At 44.3% G+C, this 19,618-nt stretch overlaps 1 protein-coding gene across 1 annotated transcript in view; it reads right to left on the bottom strand.

Moving 5' to 3' along the window:
- Positions 1-2,169: 2,169 nt before the first annotated feature.
- Positions 2,170-19,618, bottom strand: part of LOC124567769 (stress response protein nst1-like) — a 147,871-nt gene continuing 130,422 nt past the window's right edge. The window contains exon 5 of the mRNA XM_047131038.1: positions 2,170-2,601. Coding sequence (XP_046986994.1) covers positions 2,170-2,601 — 432 coding nt within the window. The remainder of the gene's footprint in view (positions 2,602-19,618) is intronic.

Here is a 19,618-nt window from a genome sequence, read left to right as displayed (position 1 = left end):
GCTAACAAAGATCAATATATCAGCAGAACGGAAGTACATCTTTAGAATTTCTAGTAACAAAACAAAAATAATGGCATTCTGAGGAAAATCTCCAGTCAGGTCAAAAATTGTTTTGGATAATTGAGTTTTAGAACAAGTGTCTCAACTCTTATTTAGGATCCGCTGGAAGTTTTGATTTGGACCCTGATATTGAAAATTAAATACAGAAATTTCAAGCTCTCTGTGGCACCACTAGCAGAACACTGGCTTATAAAGCACAAAAACAAATAGTCGTCATATTCTATAAAGTAACGGCTGTTCCGGTGTTATCTTACACAATCGAAAGTTTGTTTACCACAAGAAAATAAAATTCAAACAGAAGAAATGGGGTTCCTGAGAAAGACAAAGAGCTGCACAAGAAGATATGATTGAAAACGAAGAATTAGAAGAGAAATATTTCCATCATGAATGAAAAAGTTAAAAGAAATATCGTGAAGATTGGGAGCAAACACCTCATGATAATTCCAGGTCACAGAATTCCTCATACGATTGAGGACTACAAGCAGAAATGGGAGATATTGGAAGGCCTGGATAAAGATGGGTATGAGTTTGTTTCAAAGGTCGTAACAGGCAACAGCCTCATCCTTTAAAGGACGATGATAGTGTGTGTAGGTGGCTTGTGGGATTTGTTTGCTTAAAACAGCTTGAATACGTCCATAAAAATCACTCGTAGGTGCAGCTCCGTCATGTGATTGTGCAACAGAAATTTAAATTACGGTTGGTAGTTTTTTCTTAATGTAGGCGACCAAGTTTTTACAGGTTCGAAGACTAGGGACGTTTCGTATACGTTACCACCTAAATAGCACCGAATGACTATATTTTCTCAGTTTTCGAAAACCCTTTTGACTCTTCAAACATTAGAACAAAATACTGGGCTTCTTTCACTTCATGTGAGGCATTCTAGCACATTCTAAGGTTCTAAGAATTATATTTGGTGTATGTTGAGGTGTTCATTTTTCCCGTTTAGGTTCACGTTTTTCCTAAGACAGATCCTTCCTTCAAAGTTCCAATGAAGGGAAAAAATTTCTGATTTGCACATCTTTCTACTCACTATGAACTCTTCGTACAAGTCCCTTGAGAGCTGTGTATCGAAGTAAATCGGCAGTCTCTTCCATCCCCCCTCCGTTTTCTTGAACGTCTAGAACGTATCTTTGATCCACTAGAGCAGCAACCGTTACATTCACTCCAACCTATTACTTGCAATTTATAGAACACGAGAGCGTATAATCCCTGAACTACAATTGCAAACCTTGTGCTTAAAGTAACAGGATGTAAACATGTACCAGTATAGTTTTAATGTTCATTGCACAGCACTGTTTACGGGATTTCCAATAGGTTGCGATCCCACATGTCTGCTTTGACTCATGATATGAAAATACCGGCCATCTGGGTTTCAAGCATAAAGAATATGTCCCTCATAGTGCCACTCATTGCATCCGCGAACAAACTTAACATGCGTAATAATCACTACTAAAAACTCAAATTAACGGGCCAACCACGAGAAGTAGAAATTCTTGCCAAACACTAACAAGAAAACAACCTTAAATTAATGGAAAGAATCGTTCGTTATTGGTCGAAACAGCTGCTGGAAACTTATCACAGACAACTTCTCCCACTGCAGGAAGCAATGACCTACTCGTAAATTTCCTTATCACAGACAACGAAATTTATATGTATTACCTGTCCTCTTCCTGACAATTCTGAAAACGTATTATGCAACGTTTGGTGGGTTTCTAAACTTATCTTCTCACACCCTTCACCCAGAGCTTTTCGAGTTGGATGGATACGAAATATGAAATCAGATGACTGAAGGAAATCCACTAATGCGAAAGTAAACAGCGCAGCCACTGCAGATTAAAAAATCAACCATGTATAGAGTCAAAACAGGCAAAATAATAATGTAAAAAGTCTGTTTTTGATGTTTACTGTAAAACAAATAATCGCAATGAGCATGCAATTATACAAATTGTATCAGAGGGAAGTTTTAATGAGAGAGATATATATAAATATAGGGGACTTTCATTTCACATGCATAACATGTTAATAAGAACATCAAATAAAATATGAACACTGTCATTTTCTTAAAACTTAACATCCCAGCAAAATACAATTTACAAAAAATATCAGAGTTCACTTACCATGGCTGTTATCTTGATGGCACTCTCCTCCCAAAGCAAAAACTCTCTCCTCAGCACCACTCTCACCCTCCTCAGCACCACTCTCACCCTCCTCAGCACCACTCTCACCCTCCTCAGCACCACTCTCACCCTCCTCAGCACCACTCTCACCCTCCTCAGCACCACTCTCACCCTCCTCAGCACCACTCTCACCCTCCTCAGCACCACTCTCACCCTCCTCAGCACCACTCTCACCCTCCTCAGCACCACTCTCACCCTCCTCAGCACCACTCTCACCCTCCTCAGCACCACTCTCACCCTCCTCAGCACCACTCTCACCCTCCTCAGCACCACTCTCACCCTCCTCAGCACCACTCTCACCCTTCTCAGCACCACTCTCACCCTCCTCAGCACCACTCTCACCCTCCTCAGCACCACTCTCACTCTCCTCGAAACAAAACAACTCCCCTCGAAACAAAACAACTCCCCTCGAAACAAAACAACTCCCCTCGAAACAAAACAACTCCCCTCGAAACAAAACAACTCCCCTCGAAACAAAACAACTCTCCTCCCAAAGCAACAACAAAACTCCACTCCAAACAGCAACAACAACAAAACAACTCCTGCCAACTCCGTGCTCAATACTCGATGTGATCAAATGTAACCAAGTAAGACGAATAACCCTCAGCTGTTCGTATCATCCGTTGCAGCCGTCAGGCAGATCACATGACTCGATAGCAGCGCCTCTCGTGGCACCCCACCAACCATCCGTCTGGCAAATTGGCTGTGTGTCGGCGTTTTGACTGACCGACCGACGAATTTTTATTGTCGGGTTGTCGGGCGCGTCCGACCAGTCGACAACTGACCCAAGAAATTGTGTCGTGTGTATCGCGATCGTGACAAACGCATGACTAAAACTCCAGTTCTGACACAGCTCTCAGAATTAAATACTGTTGTAATATACATTTCTACGTCCGAGGCGGACGAAACTTTAAGGACAGAGTTTTTAGAGAAATTCAAAGACTGTACATCTTTTCGCGACACATAGTGTGAGGAGTATAACAATAGAGGTGCAAGAAATGAAGCACTTATTTCATTTTTTAACGAATCCATAATGGTTTCTCTATGTGCAACACGAGATTAAGTCTGTTGATCTTCTTTATTTATGTTTTTAGATTTTAATTTCCCTGTAGACCAAATGTGGCATCTTTAATTTTTATTTATTTATTTATTGCAATTCTAACGCTGAGCGAGTTGTTGCAGTGGTTAGCACACTGGACTCGCATTCGGAAGGACGACGGTTCAATCCCGCGTCCGGCCATCCTGATTTAGGTTTTCCGTGATTTCCCTAAATCGCTCCAGGCATATTCCGGGATGGTTCCTTTGAAAGGGCACGGCCGACTTCGGCCGACTTCCTTCCCCGTCCTTCCTTAATCCGATGAGATCGATGACCTCGCTGTTTGGTCTCTTCCCCCAAACAACCCAACCGTACAATTCTAACAGTCGCTAAATGTTTCATTTCTTACGTATCCATTGTATTTAGTAGATGATGCGCGCCACCGTCATGTGTAGTCTTTCTTGTTCAAATATGATATGAGTTTCTGAAATTTGCAGATCATCTTTTGTATAGCATCCGTAAATAAATTAATAACTTTTGTTTTATTTATTTTATCATGATTTATTACCTCTGTCAACTATAGATCACGTTGCACGTTTCAGGAATAATTTTAGGTAATAATTGCAGCGGTATGACAGTACTGAATCTTAGGTCTGCCGCCAGTGACGAGAAATCGTAATGCAACTAACAGTCTCTCCTCGGAGTTTAGCACCTCTCTCAGGACTGCATTATTTCTCCTTTAAGTCCAGCAGCCCCGAAATGCATGATTCACCCCTTCTTAAATAATCAGGAAAATTATAAGCTCGCAGCCTGAACATGGGTGAATTTCTTCCCTTCCGTTGGCCACTTCTTTGCCCACAGCTTTCTCTCTGTTTTTTCCCTTCTCATCTTTAAAACAGACAAAGCAAACCGCGTTATTATTTTTCTGAAAAACCAGGCGAGATCTCGTAGAACAAAAACGGAATTAACTGAAGATAAAACAAACAAGAGGGCGGCACTATAATCGCCGAGTACAGTCGGTTCGGACGTGTGTAGGCTGCGACCAATTTGGTCATTCTGTCATCCGATAAATTTGTGTGTGTGTAGGAGCCTTGTATACGCAAATACTGTTCATTGAGACCTTAAACCGATGACAAATCCGTATTTTCTGCTTCTCGACGCTGAGCTGCCTCTGTTTCCTTTGCCTGGTCTTTGATGATAGCCAGCGCAGCTGGATAGATGTTTTCGCTCTGGCGCAAATTTTAATTACTTCCGGATGAAAAATGGACAATTGTTCCCAAAGTATGGAGCACAGGTTCTTAGTGACACCAATTTCCGTGGAGAAATTGTGGTTCCATAGATCTGGACAAAAAAAATTTCGTAGCTGGGAGGTGGAGGTTAGAGTTTAACGTGCTGTCGACAGCGAAGCCATTAGAGACGGAGCACAAGCTCGGACTGTTGAAGGGTGGACTAGGAAGTCGGCCGTGCCCTTTCACAGGAACCATCCCGACATTTGCAGTAAGAAATTTAGGGAAATCACGGAAATCCCATACCTAAATGACCGGACGCAGGTTTGCACTGTAAACCTGCCGAATGCTAGTCCAGTGTTCTAACCACTGCGTTACCTCACTCGATAATTTCATAGTAGTTTGAAGGAGCGATTCTGAGGTTACAAGCAAACCTCCGCGAGAAATCGTGGTCAGCCACTCAACCGAACTTTCCTCAAGCATTGCCAGTAACTCCCCATAGTGTGTCGCTAGTGATCTGTCGTAATGTTGCTTCGGTATACTACATATAGTATTGAAATCCTTCAACGCTGAAGTCGGAAGCCTGTTATGAGACATCGGAATCTGCTATTGCGAAATTTATATTTTCGAGCTCTTTCTCTCATTCAGTTACTATCAGTGTCTCACTGTCAGTAAAGGACCCTACCCTACACATGCGCCGGTTTACCGACCGACTGGTAAATTGTGCGCGTGTAGCTTGTTGACCGACCGACCGACTAACAGTACGCCTGTAGGCTTGTTGGTCTGAAGAGAGATTTTTCTTTGCGGTGGGTTGGTTGGCTAAGACTAGCAGACAGCCGCACCTGCCTGCCCGCAACCCCATTCACCGTACAAATTGTGTAGTCTGTCGTGCAAGCCGCCCACAACAGTTCGTTTTCAGTCACCACGCGCGGGGTTCAGTGCACTCCGAATGTGGCTAACACGGCAGTGTGCGAGGCAGACGAAATTTGTATGAGAGAGTTCCTGGAAAGTTTTCGAGTCTTCAGACGTCTGTGGGACATGCCGTGCGAGCAGTATAGCAATAGAGGGTAAGAAGTGAAGTGCTTCTTTCATTTTTAACGAATCTATAGTAGTTTCATGTGGCAAACAGAGAAATTAAAATGCACATTTTTGTGAATAACTGTTAATCATCTGTCTGTTTCTCGATTTTATTTCCTATACTCATCGGAAAGGAAGTCTGATAATCTTAAATACAGACAGATTGGATTTTTATTTAATTTCCGATACGTAGCGAAAATAAAAACTAAAAGCCGAATTACAGACACACTTGGTTCATTATTAGAAGTGTTACAAAAATTCAACCTATCGTCACCCCTCCTGCTATGAAGAGCAAAGTGAAGAGCTTTTCTCAAGTTCTAACAACTGTTAAGTGCTTCATTTCTTATGAATATGTTGCTGAATTTATTACATAATACGCGCCGCCGCCATTTGCAGTCGTCCTTCTAATCTGAAATGAATTTCTTGAACTTACAGGGGATATTATTACATTCGAACATAAATTCATAAAGTTTACTTAAATATATTTTAATTATCGTTTCGCTTCTGCTTTATCACGAGTATTTCCTCAAGCAACTATTAATCACCTTGCAGATTTCATGAATCCTTTTAGATAATTTTGGGGATTAATTGCGCTGAATCTGAGGTCCTCGTAAATTCCGCCAGTGGCTAGAAATCGTATTAGCTATCGTATGACGACGTTCAGGAGCTCCGAAAAGCATTTTACATCCATTCTTAAATAATTCCGAAAATCCTCGGGTCTCAGCTCCGTAAGTAACAAAGCGTAGGTGCATTTGGTCCATTGCAATAGCCATTTCTTTACCCACAGCTTTACCACGGCTTTTTCTGGCCTTGTTAGTTCGAACAGCCAAGCCAAATCCCAATTATTTACTTGTGGAATACTAAGCGGTATCGCGTAGAACAGAACGTCATAACCAGCTCTAGGAGCAGGGGAGCGCTGAAATCATGTAGTCGGTCGGGACGTGTGTTGTGTAGACTGTTACGAAATTTGTCGGTCGGTCAATAAACTGTGTGTAGTAGAGCGGTTGATGTTGGGGCGGGCTAGTTTTGCATGACGGAGTAATAGAGCACAAAATGAGAGGTGTGCTGAGCACAGCCTACCTAGACAGCCTGCCCGCACCAGTGGCCGAGCGTAGAGGCCATGGCCAAGTCATACGTAATGTTAGACTCCAAAAACGTCAAACGTACCTTCACCCCTGCGCAACTACATCCACCACAGGATTCTCATTCGTGATGTATTTGTAATCATGCAGAGTGAGGAAGTATTTGCAGTAACAAGTAAAACTGAAACCAATGCGTAAACGTAGAGGAAGCGGGATAGTCCAAAAAGCGAAGTAAGGAATAAATATTTGTTGTAAACTGAAACAAATTCTACAGCATGTCACGCGTAAACTGATCGTTTGTGTTTCCAGTTGCGAACACTCATTTAAAGAAATACAGTTGTATGAAATCCCCCACTATCTCCTTCAGGAATTTAGGTTGTAATAAAAAACAGCGAAGTTTGTTGCAATGTGTGCTAAAAAGGTGACACGTTTTAGAGGTGAGGTGTTTCTGATGACAGTTCCAAAGAAATAGGCTAAGAATTAATTCATCTAGGTGCAAATTATCAAGAAGTCGGCGTTTCAGATGTTACGTCAAATATTTCTACTGTAAGTATGCATGTCAAAGAAGAGGCTTCTTGCAGTCCGAAACCGTATTATAATCTTCTGTTATAAAATTATTAATACAAAATTCTCTACGACGGTTGATATATGTGGACTGATTCGTATAAAAGGCGCATTATTTGACACAGCACATAAGCACATATTGGTCTCTTGTGAATAACATTCAATTTATAACCGAATTCCCAGACGTTAAGCTGACAGGAGTAAATACAGGGTGCATACGAGGATGAGAAAAAAAATTCCAGGATTTCTCGGTGAAAATTAGACTTTCTCCTGGGTGAAAATACACTTTTTCCTTGTTAAGTGACAGGGTACTTTTCCTCAAACCTGTAAAATTTATCAATCCTTTGAATGGTTATGGCTTTATACATCAGCGTAGTACTTCTCGGCCCTTTAGAAAGCCACATTCAGTAAAAAAAATACATGAATTTGGAAACGTGTACGCTACATATTTTCGTATTACGGAAGTGTAAATTTAAATTCCACCAAACGCCGCATGTCACTTTCTGAAGCATTGAAATAAAGAGTGCAATGCGCTTTTGTAACCAGTCATAGCTCATGTCACGTGATCTCGCCAGGCGATGACAGCGGATATTCGAGCATATGACACGTGATAGCAATACCACTGTTCAGTAGCGGGTTCACAGATAGGAAACGTTAATAATGGTTCAAATTAATATACATCTTGTTACTACAAAAAAAGCAAAGTTTTCACATATAATCTTGGTCTCTAAGATTAATAAGCTGCAAGAGAAGCTAAGCTTTCACATACCATATTGATTTTTGCGCGTTACACTTACACACTTCCCACAAAGGACATGACTGATCTTCTGAGCTCGAAATTTTTCTAAATGTTCGTACCAGACTTGATTTTTAAATGAGTCAAACACTCTGTGATTTAAGGAGTTCATCGTAAATTCTCGCACATGGTACATCTTACATAAAAGGAAATTTACTTTGAAAGTAACGATTTTCAAACAACCATTCGCAATATTTTCCCGCGACCTGTTATAAATAGGTTCGCCTCAGTAGTTGCCAGAGCGCCAGATAACAGGCGTCACCGCGCTTGCGCAGCTACTAGGATTCTGGAAGCTCGTATGTTCGTAGGTGTAAGACATTAAACGATCTTACATTGTCATAAAAGAAAGACATCAGAGTATACTCAAAGTGCATCGGAATTTCGTGAACCACACTAAAACGCGTAATTCGGCTTGATGTGCACATTCCTATGTCCAGATTCGGATGTAAATTTTCTTGGAGTACCAGTAATGTATTATTTCATCTTTGGTTCTTCATTATGACATAATTTCATACGTGCTAGAAGATGAAAACATGCACTTTCTAAATGCAGCAAACCGTTGAAACCAGCCAGTAGTGTGGAATTAAACACTTCGTTTCAAATAAATTGACTGCCTCAGTGGAAAAGATTAATGAAAGCCAAATCTCTTCGACAAATATAACTTCATTGTTCTGTAAGGCTATTAATGCTTGACTGTCAGAAAGATGGAAATAAAATAAAATCTGAAACTAATAACATAACTTAGCCTTCCGTACTCCTGTCAATGTATTTTAATTCACTTGATAGCTCTCAGCCACAGAAATCCATTTTGTTTTCACTTGACGTGAGAGCAATAAACGAAGAGAAAACAGCAAAATCACTGAACGTAAACGTCGGTCGTGTGAAGATTATCACCTTTCCCACTATAACTGAGACTGCTTTGCGCATCAGAAAAAAACTCGCAATCAATATTGGATGGGATAATTTGTAACCGGGAGAACAAGAACTCTTCAGAAAATTTGCATTATTTATTGCCTATAGCTAATAACTCGTTTTTTTGTGTGATATAAAATTAAATATAGGATACATGAAACCAGTAGAAGAGACAAGCAAGACAGTACATTTCGTCAGACATTAAACCTAGCATTTTTACTCTCTAACTTTGTTACAGATGACGTGCTTTCCTTTCTGGGAAAGAATCTATTACCTCATCAAAGATCGTCAAATGTTTTGCTACATGAAAAAAGAAATTATTTGGCTAATACTGAAAAAGCCGTTAGTACATACAATACCCAAGACTTGGTGATTTCTCAATCTGATAACGTGTTTGTCACTACTAGATAAAACAAAATAAGCCTGTCTAATATTGTAGCTATCTTAACAAACACCAAATAAACGAGACAGTTTTGGCGCAAATGGTCATTTTTATAACACGAGAAAATATAATTCACGAAGCACCAATATCAAATGCTTATCAAGCCTACTACAAGCAAAAAGCTTCATGTTCGGAAGTAGTTTCACATTTCATTCATATGCTCCAGCTTCCCAAGCATGAGATCGAAAGTAGTAGTACGAAATTTTTGTATAAAATTGGAATCGTCGCTGCTCGGGAGTAACCGAGCGGTCTATGGGCGCTGCAATCATGGACTGTGTGGCTGGTCCCGGCGGAGGTTAGTCCTCCTCCGCGTGTGTGTGTGTGTGTGTGTGTGTGTGTGTGTGTGTGTGTGTGTGTGTGTGTGTCCTTAGGCTAAATTTGGGTTAAGTAGTGTGTAAGCTTAGGGACTGATGACCTTAGCAGTTAAGTTCCATAAGATTTCACACATACTTCAACATTTTTTTGGAATCGTCTTATTCTTACATAATTTGTGTGATGTCCCCGTTTCTGCTTCTTCGTTCTAATAAACATTCTTGTCGTGACTAATTACGTAACTTATTCTCCGGTTAGCTTCACTAACCCTGCCACAATCAACGGTTTAGTTATCCCGCGTTTATTCTCCGGTTAGGCATTATTAGGTGTTCATATATAGATGAGCGAGGTTTCTACGGCTGCTGCCCCCTCTCTTATCCCAATCACCATCGTTCACGGTCTATCCAGTCTCCTTCATTAAGACTTCTTGCCGCCGTTGCTTCGTTGACGTCGTCTTTCCAACATCTCGCAGGTCTACCGCGCCTTCTTCTTTGATGTGGAGTCCATTACCATACCCGTTTTGGCCATCTTGTGTCTGGAATACGCTGTAAGTGACTATACCAGAGTAGGCGCTTCCTTTCTATCTAGTCTAGGATTGTGCTTTTGACATTCATAACCTCTCTGGTCCTATCACTTGTAATATGGTCAAGTCTGGAGTATCCACAACTTCGCCTCCAGAAATCCATCTCGACAGCCATCAGGCGATCTTTCTGCCTCTGAGTTAGTTCCCACAACTCTGCACCTTGTGTTGTGATACTTCCAATAATTGAGCAAGCGTACAATGATCTCTTCTCCTCGAAAGCTAACAAGCTGATTACTCTGGTCAACAACACGCAATTCTAGGTAATCCAATATCTGAACTGTTACTGGGACACATATAGTTTGTGTGGGCTTGAACTATTTTATACCCAGTGCCGACTGTAGGGATGAATCAACTTATCGTTGAGGTATGAGTTTGTGGCAATATTGCTCTCAACGTGGATTGTGCTGACTGGTAGTATATCTACAGCTTGATCCGATGCATAAAATTTACTGGCGTCCCTCACCAAAACACGATCATTTGCAAAACCTAGCAGTGGACCTATTGAATCTGTCTAAAGTCGATCGTAGCTCTCTGCCCGTATTTGATTTACGGATATTAATGTTTGCCCGCAGTTCAATACCTTTTCCTGACTGTTTTAACACTTCGTTTAAATCATCAATATCGTAGGCACCAAGTTGTATTTGTAGACTCTCCTTCCGACCGTCAATTTCCAGATGCTCTTCGTGAAATTTGGAATGCTGTTACACGCCTCCAGACCAATCAGAGCAATACGCCAGTCCCCTGCACTTAAATCGGCGGAAAGTAATCTGCACGTAATGCTGATACTCGCTCTTTTAAAGTCAGAGTGTATGGCATTGCATCTAAACCTCAAATGATGGGCGTGCGTTCAGTTATGGCTCTTTCATATGTGTGGATGTTCGCACACCGGCTCTGACAAGGAGAGGAGAAAGCGCGCATTCGACTTCTCACCGTTCTGTCTAAATATAGCGCGCATTCCAGAAGTTCGCTGACGCAGGCGAAGGCTAATTTGCCATGGCTGTGATGAGGAACATAATGCGGAGATGCCCGCACAGGTATGTGTTAGTCCTGACATCGCCGTAAATTGTAGGAAACACAACTTTTGCTGGTGAAGTAGCGTTGTGAATCTTCAGGCGGTTGTAAATCCCCAAATGAATCGAAATATTGTACTGTATTTATACTTTTCTTGACATACGCCTCCCAATGGATCCCTGGACCCCCAGCAACATCTAAATTTACAATTCCGCACTCATTAGTCCGCCACATAGTCTCCGGTAATGTATCCCGCATAAAGACGCCACGGAGTCCAGGAATGTGATGTTTCTCTTTAACAATATTAATAATATCTTTATTCGTGAGTGCTCGATCAGGTAGGATAACTAACGAACTTTTTTTATTTATGAAGAGACCTAGTCCTTTTCTGTATGGTTTAAAGTAGAGACCCTTTCCGATAGCTGCTGCTTCCGTGGCCCGATTAAGTCTTCTGGCTTCCTCTAGATGCGCCTGTGCATTTTTGACGCTCTGGCTACAGCTGCAGCCCCACGTGTGAGTGAACCTACCGCCGACAGAGCTGCAAGGGCTGGAACGAGGAACGGAATAATTCCACCTGATGTGTTTGGTAGTGGTAGGACTCTAGGTGGTTTAATTGCAGTCTTCTTCGACTCCCCGCCCCCGCCCCCCCCCCCCCCCCCCCTTCAACACACGTTTAGCTGTACACATCGAAGTGAGAATACAGTTTTTCAAAGAACCTGGTGTGGTGTCACCGCCAGACACCACACTTGCTAGGTGGTAGCTTAAATCGGCCGCGGTCCATTTAGTACATGTCGGACCCGCGTGTCGCCACTGTGTGATCGCAGACCTAGCGCCACCACAAGGCAGGTCTCGAGATACGGACGAGCACTCGCCCCAGTTGTACGACGACATTGCTAGCGACAATACGGACGAAGCCTTCCTCTCATTTGCCAAGAGACAGTTAGAATAGCCTTCTGCTAAGTCCATGGCTACGACCTAGCAAGGCGCCATTAGCCTTACATAGTTTGAGAGTTATAGTATAAATGTCTCCAGAAGAACGCTGTATTCATCCACGAATAAAGTTAAGTATAAAGCAGCTACGTACTTTTCTTGCTACCATTCAATAGTTATCCCGTTCCAGAATTCACGCCTGTCTGCGTTAGATAGCGTGCCTATCGGCCCCCTCAAAGTAACACTGTGTCGGCACTTCTGTCCACACATCATTTGGCGCCGAGGCTTAACGGATCGTGTTCTTACTCATTGCTTTGCTCTGATTTATTTGTCATCGCTTCGCCACAATCTCCAGATGTACTGTCTGAATTTTATCGCTTGCAGAATCAGCAGACGCAGGTGTTATTGGATGCCCTTGGACAGCTCGTCCAGGGTCAACGTGCCATTCAAACCGATGCGCCAGCCGCCGCTTCACTGCTACCGCAGCCACAACATGCTGTTGCACCGCCGTTTCGCAGTTTTAATGCGGCGCACGAGTCGTGGACAGAATGGTCCCGACAGTTCGCCTTCCATCTCGCCGTCTACAGAACTCAAGGTAATGAGCGGCATCCGTTATTGCTTTCTTGTGTCGGTGTGTCCACCTACCGTGTGATAGTGAAATTGTTTCCCCGACGCGACGTAGCAACTCTGTCCTACGAGGAAATTTTGTCTGCTTTAGATGCCTATTTCAAAGACACAGTTAATGTGGTTGCAAAACGGTATACGTTTTTTCGTACAAAACGTACGGCCGGTCAAACGAATAGGGAGTGGGTAGCAACATTGCAAGGACTTACTAGGGACTGTGCCTGTGACTGTGGCCTTCTTATTCAGATACAATGGTACCTGATGCTATTGCACAGAACGTTTCTGATGTTCGCATACGGGAGCACATTTTGAAACTAGTTAATCCCTCCCTTCAACAAGTGATAGACATATTGGATAGACAAGACACACTTGACTGTGTTCAGGAATCTTTTGAAACTTCGCCAGCCGTGTGTAAGATTAACCGGCCCGCCGGGTGAGCTGCGCGGCCCGGTCAACTGCCCTCGCGCACACAAACGCAGCTGCCGCCGCGCTCTAAACCAGGTGTGCCGCGCCAGCCAACAAATGCAGTGAAATCATGCCCGCGGTGTGCTACTAGACATTCGCGTGAACATTGCCCATCGCGCCAAGCTACTTGCTTTTTCTGTAATAGGAAAGGACATGTTCAAAGTGTTTGCCAGAAAAAGCTCCGATCCGACAATCACAATCATTCCAGGCACTTTGCTTTGCGCCGGAATCGAACCAAGGACACTCAGGATCGTGGACCTTCGCCCATGGACATTCATGTAGTTAATTCTGATTCGTCCAGTGCCACTTTCTCTAACAGTGACTGTGTTCGTCCCACAAAAACTGTGCGTCGACGTCGCCGGAAATCACGTCAATTAGCAAGTGATTCTGTACAAGTGTCTGTTCAAATTGCACAAGACAGTCGCTCTTGTCGTCAGCAGGACAATAAACTTTTTGTAGATTTGGACTTTAATGGCAAGGTCATACCGTTCCAGCTCGATACCGGAGCTGCAGTTTCATTGCTCAATCACGACACGTACAAACAACTCGGCACACCTCCATTGCGTGCCGCAAATGTTCAGTTACATGGTTATTCAGGACAGAATATACCTGTGTTAGGACAGTGCAGCCTTCTTGCCACATACAAGGGACAAATAAAACTTGTGTCGTTTCACGTTCTTCGTTCTTCTTCTGCAGTGAACTTGTTTGGTTTAGATTTATTTCAATTGTTTAACATTTCTATAGTAAATCATGTCCTATCAGTGAATCAACCTGTGCCTTCAGACAGTGTTTCTCGTCTGTGTGACGAATTTGCAGACATTTTTGCACCGGGCTTAGGTTGCGCTAAAATCTATGCAGCACGTTTGGAACTGAAAGTAAACGCGCAACCGAAATTTTTCAGAGCGCGCAATGTTACTCACGCATTGCGTGATGAGGTCGCACGAACATTCCACGATTTAGAATCACAAGGTGTGAGTGAATGTGCGCAATGCCTCTTCTCTTTCAGCTCCGCTTCATCGCTTACGCCGTACAGGTGTTCCGTTCGTCTGGACGACGGAATGCGAACGCGCCTTTCGCCAGTTGAAATCGGCGTTGCTTTCTAATACTTGCCTCACGCCTTTCGATCCCCAGTAACCCCTTTTGTTGATGGTAGATGCATTGGATTTCGGGATCGGTGCTGTGCTTGCGCAAAAAGTTGGCTCGCATGATCGCCCTATTGCCTTTGCGTCAAAATTGCTCTCATCTGCGCAAAGACATTACTCACAGTTAAAGAAGCTTTGGCTCTCGTGTTTGGTGTTACTAAGTTCCATGATTTCTTGTATGGTCGTCACTTTACCATCATCACAGACCACAAACCTTTGACATCGCTTTTTCATCCGAACAAGCCTGTACCTCCGCGTACAGCGCAGAAATTCATTCGCTGGTCTATTTTTCTCTCGCAGTACCGCTACGATACCTTCTATCGGTCCACTGCTAGGCACGGCAACGCTGATGCGTTGTCCCGTTTGCCTGTTGCTGAGGATAAAGCATTCGATTCTTCCGATCTTGCTTGCATGTTCATTGATTCGGAAACAGATGAAGTGGTCGAATCGTTTCCGATTGATTTTCGTCGTGTAGCTACAGCCACAGCTGCTGACCCTGTCCTTGCTACCGTTTTGCGTTTTGTTGCTACGCAATGGCCTTTGTCAAAGTCTCGGATCGAGGATCCGTTGGTTCGCCGATTTTTTGCTCACAAGGAGAGACTTTTTGTTCGACGTGGTGTTTTGTTGTTGCGTTCTGATAATCAGTCCAGAGTCGTGGTCCCACGTTCGTTACAGTCCTCTGTTTTACGGCTTCTTCACCAAGGACATTGGGGTATAGTGCGAACGAAACAACTTGCTCGTCAGCACTGTACTTGGTTCGGAATCGATGCTGCGATTACGAATATGTGTTCTTCTTGTATGGCGTGTGCCGAACAACAATCCGCACCGCCGCGGAAAGTCTTTGCATGGCCAAAAGCCACTTCCCCTTGGCAACGCTTGCACATTGATTTTGCTGGTCCATTCTGGAATGCTCGATGGTTGGTTCTGGTCGACGCCTTCAGTAATTTTCCTTTCGTTGTCCGGATGTCTTCCACGACGTCCTCCGCCACCATCCAAGCGTTGTCTGCTATCTTTTGCATTGAAGGTCTTCCGCAGACTATTGTTTCCGACAATGGCCCTCAATTCATGTCCGCAGAATTTGTCATTCTGCCAGGCCAATGGTATTCAACATCTGACATCCGCGCCGTTTTCGCCTCAGTCAAACGGTGCCGCTGAACGATTGCTCCGGACTTTCAAGTCACAGATGTTGAAGTTGAAAGAGTTGCATTCTCGGGAGGACGCGTTGTTGCTCTTTTTGTTTTCGTATCGCTCTCAGCCCCGAGAGGGTCGCTCGCCGGCTGAGTTGCTCCACGGTCGTTCTCATCGCACCTTGATGTCTTTGCTGCATCCGCCGCATCAGGTTCCTGTGCAGCGGCAGACTCCTGCTTTTGCTCCAGGCGACGTTGTATTTTATCGTAACTATCGAGGTTCACGGCGTTGGCTCGCAGGGCGCATTCTTCGCTGCCTCGGCCGCGCGATGTATTTGGTTTTGGGGGCCTCTGGTGAGGTGCGTCGGCATCTCAATCAGCTGCGCCTCTGTCGTCGCACGGGTTCTGCCGCTCCCCGTCTGCTTTCAGCGACGGTGCCGTCCGGTCAGCGCCCTGGGGACCCATCTACTGGCTCGCCTCATCCCCAGGTGTTACCGACGATGCCTTCCATTTTGCCCCATGGCGACGCGCCGCCGCAGCCGCCGCCGTCGCCTGTTCTCCCGCCGGCGCCGCCCGCATTCGACGCTTCGCTGCAGCCGCCAAGCGCCTCCCAGGGTCACGCGCCGCCGATCGCTTCCCGTGACCAGCTGTCCTCCGCCATGGAACTCCCGCCCGCTCCGGACCACATGACGTCATCGCGCGTCGGCTACCCCGACGCAATTGAGGTCGACCCTTCGGCCCCTCCTGTCTCTTTACGGGCGCATACACCGCATGTTGACGTGCACCCTGGACTAGGTTTTCAGGCGTTTCCTAGCTCCCCTCGGACCGAATGGCCGGGTGCGGGTGGCACAGCCTCGCCTGTTAGGCTCCCCACCTCATCGCATACGTCAACATGGGGTCCTCCTCACGGCGGGCGGAAGCCTTATCTCACGACCGTTCGCCGATTTGCGGGGGAGGAATGTGGTGTCACCGCCAGACACCACACTTGCTAGGTGGTAGCTTAAATCGGCCGCGGTCCATTTAGTACATGTCGGACCCCCGTGTCGCCACTGTGTGATCGCAGACCTAGCGCCACCACAAGGCAGGTCTCGAGATACGGATGAGCACTCGCCCCAGTTGTACGACGACATTGCTAGCGACAATACGGACGAAGCCTTCCTCTCATTTGCCGAGAGACAGTTAGAATAGCCTTCTGCTAAGTCCATGGCTACGACCTAGCAAGGCGCCATTAGCCTTACATAGATTGAGAGCTATAGTATAAATGTCTCCAGGAGAACGCTGTATTCATCCACGAATAAAGTTAAGTATAAAGCAGCTACGTACTTTTCTTGCTACCATTCAATAGTTATCCTGTTCCAGAATTCACGCCCGTCTGCGTTAGATAGCGTGCCTATCGGCCCCCTCAAAATAACACTGTGTCGGCACTTCTGTCGACACATCACCTGGTTCCTCCTTCTTCGCCCCCAAAGCTGTTCGCGCTGCATTCATAGTTAGTTTGTAATTCATAACCCCCATGTCCAATTTAATTTTTCCACGCATGGTTTTATCAACTACGAATGCAGCAACGTGTTGACATATTCAGAGATCTTTTCTTCGTCTTATTTGCTTAGGTCTATCGGCTAATATTCGATCGGCAACGTGGCATTCTGGGAGATCTTTATTAGCAGCGAATGCGAGGTCGTGTTCAAGGCAGACTTCGTCTAGTAGGTTAATACTGCTAACACCGCGTGCCAGGCGTTTCTGAAGCTTTGTCTCAGGCCCACAGAAGTTGTACCCCGGAATGTGCAATTCAAAAGGCAATTTTTCAAAAATACCACCTCCACCTCTTATGGTGTGCTGCCTATCATGCATGGTACGCTACTGAGGAGACAGAGGTCTACGCTTCCTGTTATACACTAACTCGTCAGCGTCAATCCAATTATTTTCTGATGATGGAAATACTAACAATTTATCTAGCGCTCTATTCCCGCAACGTCTTATCACGCGTTCGATGAGAAATACATCTGCTTCAGAACTCTTCTGCAATTCTTCTGTGTAAAAGCATCCAGCAATTTCTTCACCCTTGCCATCCTTTAGGATATATGTCCTAGGGTTCGTTCTGTGCACTCTGGATACTGTGAATATCTCCGCTGACCAGTTTGGTAAGTAAGATTTCTCGAACGCTGTCTTGTATTTTGAAATATGTACTAAGTCGCCTACATTGAACCTCTGTTTGCGCGGGTCCAGCATTTAATGTGGAAATATACTTCGTCCATGAGTGAATTATAGCGAACATCGGTCGGTCTCATTTTTATTGTACTATGTTTGGTTCGATAATACCGCGCAATTATTTGTGGGATGATATCTAGCCACTTGTAAGAACCGCGAAGATTAAACGGTATTCACATTTGAGCTTTCACCATTCTGTTCAAACTGTCCACGAAGCTAGCTTTCAGGTGGGTAAACGTCGAGTAGTCGTGTATCCCGTACCGCTCCATCACAGTCTTGAAATGTTCATAGTAAAACTCACCACCATGATCGGTTTGAAGATTGTCTGGGCATCGATTCGATCCTGTCTGCAGCAAACGCTCAAACACTACAGCAACATCTATACCGGTTTTAGTTTTGACAGGTAATGCCCATGCGAATTTAGAGTATGTATCAATAACCATTAAAATGTATTTGAATCCATTATTCTCGTGTGAATATTGACTCATATATACAAGATTGGCCTGCCACAAGTCATCCAGCCGCTTAATCATGACATGCCTCGGAGCATATGTTTTGCGTGGTGGCTTGTGCAATTCTCGAACTACCGTCTTCATACTTATTAAATAATACCTCTCTCTCAAAGCTCAGAGATTATCGAAACAACCTCATTCGAATGAGCTGTACTGCCTGCAGCAGCCGAAGCCATCAACAGTCGAAGCCTATTAGTTCATCCGGCTCATCGTAATATATATACTGTGGGAGTTGATTGCTCACGCCTTTATGCTGAAAGTCTACACCCTCACCAATGCTTTTAGGATGCTCATTCACTAAAGGTTGTATAATGGCTCTGTATTTAGTTTTGCAGGTTTCTCAGTGTTCTGTCAGGAATTTAATACAGCTCAGTCAATTGCAGTATTTCACCATACACTTTGCGATTATTGGTAGAGTATTTTAAGTTTTTTGAGGGCCTTAGGAACATTAGATTCATTAAGCCAGGTGTTCTTCTAAACTCTGTATCCCCGAGGCGTGTCGTGCTATTGGACAAACTTAGTTTGAGAGCCTAGCATGTATGGTCTCTCCCTGCTGACACCGAATGTTCTATCTTACCCGCCCAATACTGGTTGGTGAATTCTGCGATTGAATCATTATCACGCGAAGCCATCTTACTGATAGATTCGGTAACAGGTTTAAAAGTTTCTCTTAATGTTTGCTCGCAACTCATATGCCCCAATTTCTCTGGAACTGCTTTGTGTGCCTGAATGACTTAATGCTTTGTCGACATCTCGGAGCATAGTAATCAGAGCTGTGCATATCACGTGGTTTTATATATGCTTTGTCGTTCTTCTTCTTCCCTACACCACCTCCTTCAATAACAACCACCTCAGCTTCTATCTTCACTCCAATTGCGCTAAATCTATTCTCTAGCCAATTTTGGTTAAGTGCAAGAAGTTTAGGAGTGTCCTTTAATTCCCTTACAAGCTTACCGAGTCTTGCCTCAAGATTCGTAAATTTCATATCGGTATACATGTGAGCATTCTATGCACACCTAACCTCTCAGATTGAGCGTCCGCCAAGCGTGCGAATTTGTCCATGGTGTAGTGTCTACTGACGCACTCAGCTATTTTGTACATTTATATATGGAGAAACTGTGGTGTCACCGCCAGACACCACACTTGCTAGGTGGTAGCTTTAAAGCGGCCGCGGTCCATTAGTACATGTCGGACCCGCGTGTCGCCACTGTCAGTACTTGCAGACCTAGCGCCACCACATTGCAGGTCTAGAAAGACGGACTAGCACTCGCCCCAGTTGTACGACGACTTTGCTAGCGACTACACTGACGAAGCCTTTCTCTCATTTGCCGA

This window comes from Schistocerca americana, unplaced genomic scaffold (assembly GCF_021461395.2).
Source record: "Schistocerca americana isolate TAMUIC-IGC-003095 unplaced genomic scaffold, iqSchAmer2.1 HiC_scaffold_14, whole genome shotgun sequence".
NCBI classification, from domain to species: Eukaryota; Metazoa; Arthropoda; class Insecta; order Orthoptera; family Acrididae; genus Schistocerca; species Schistocerca americana.
Note: the sequence above shows the minus strand (reverse complement) of the source record. Positions and strands in the feature narration are given on the sequence as shown.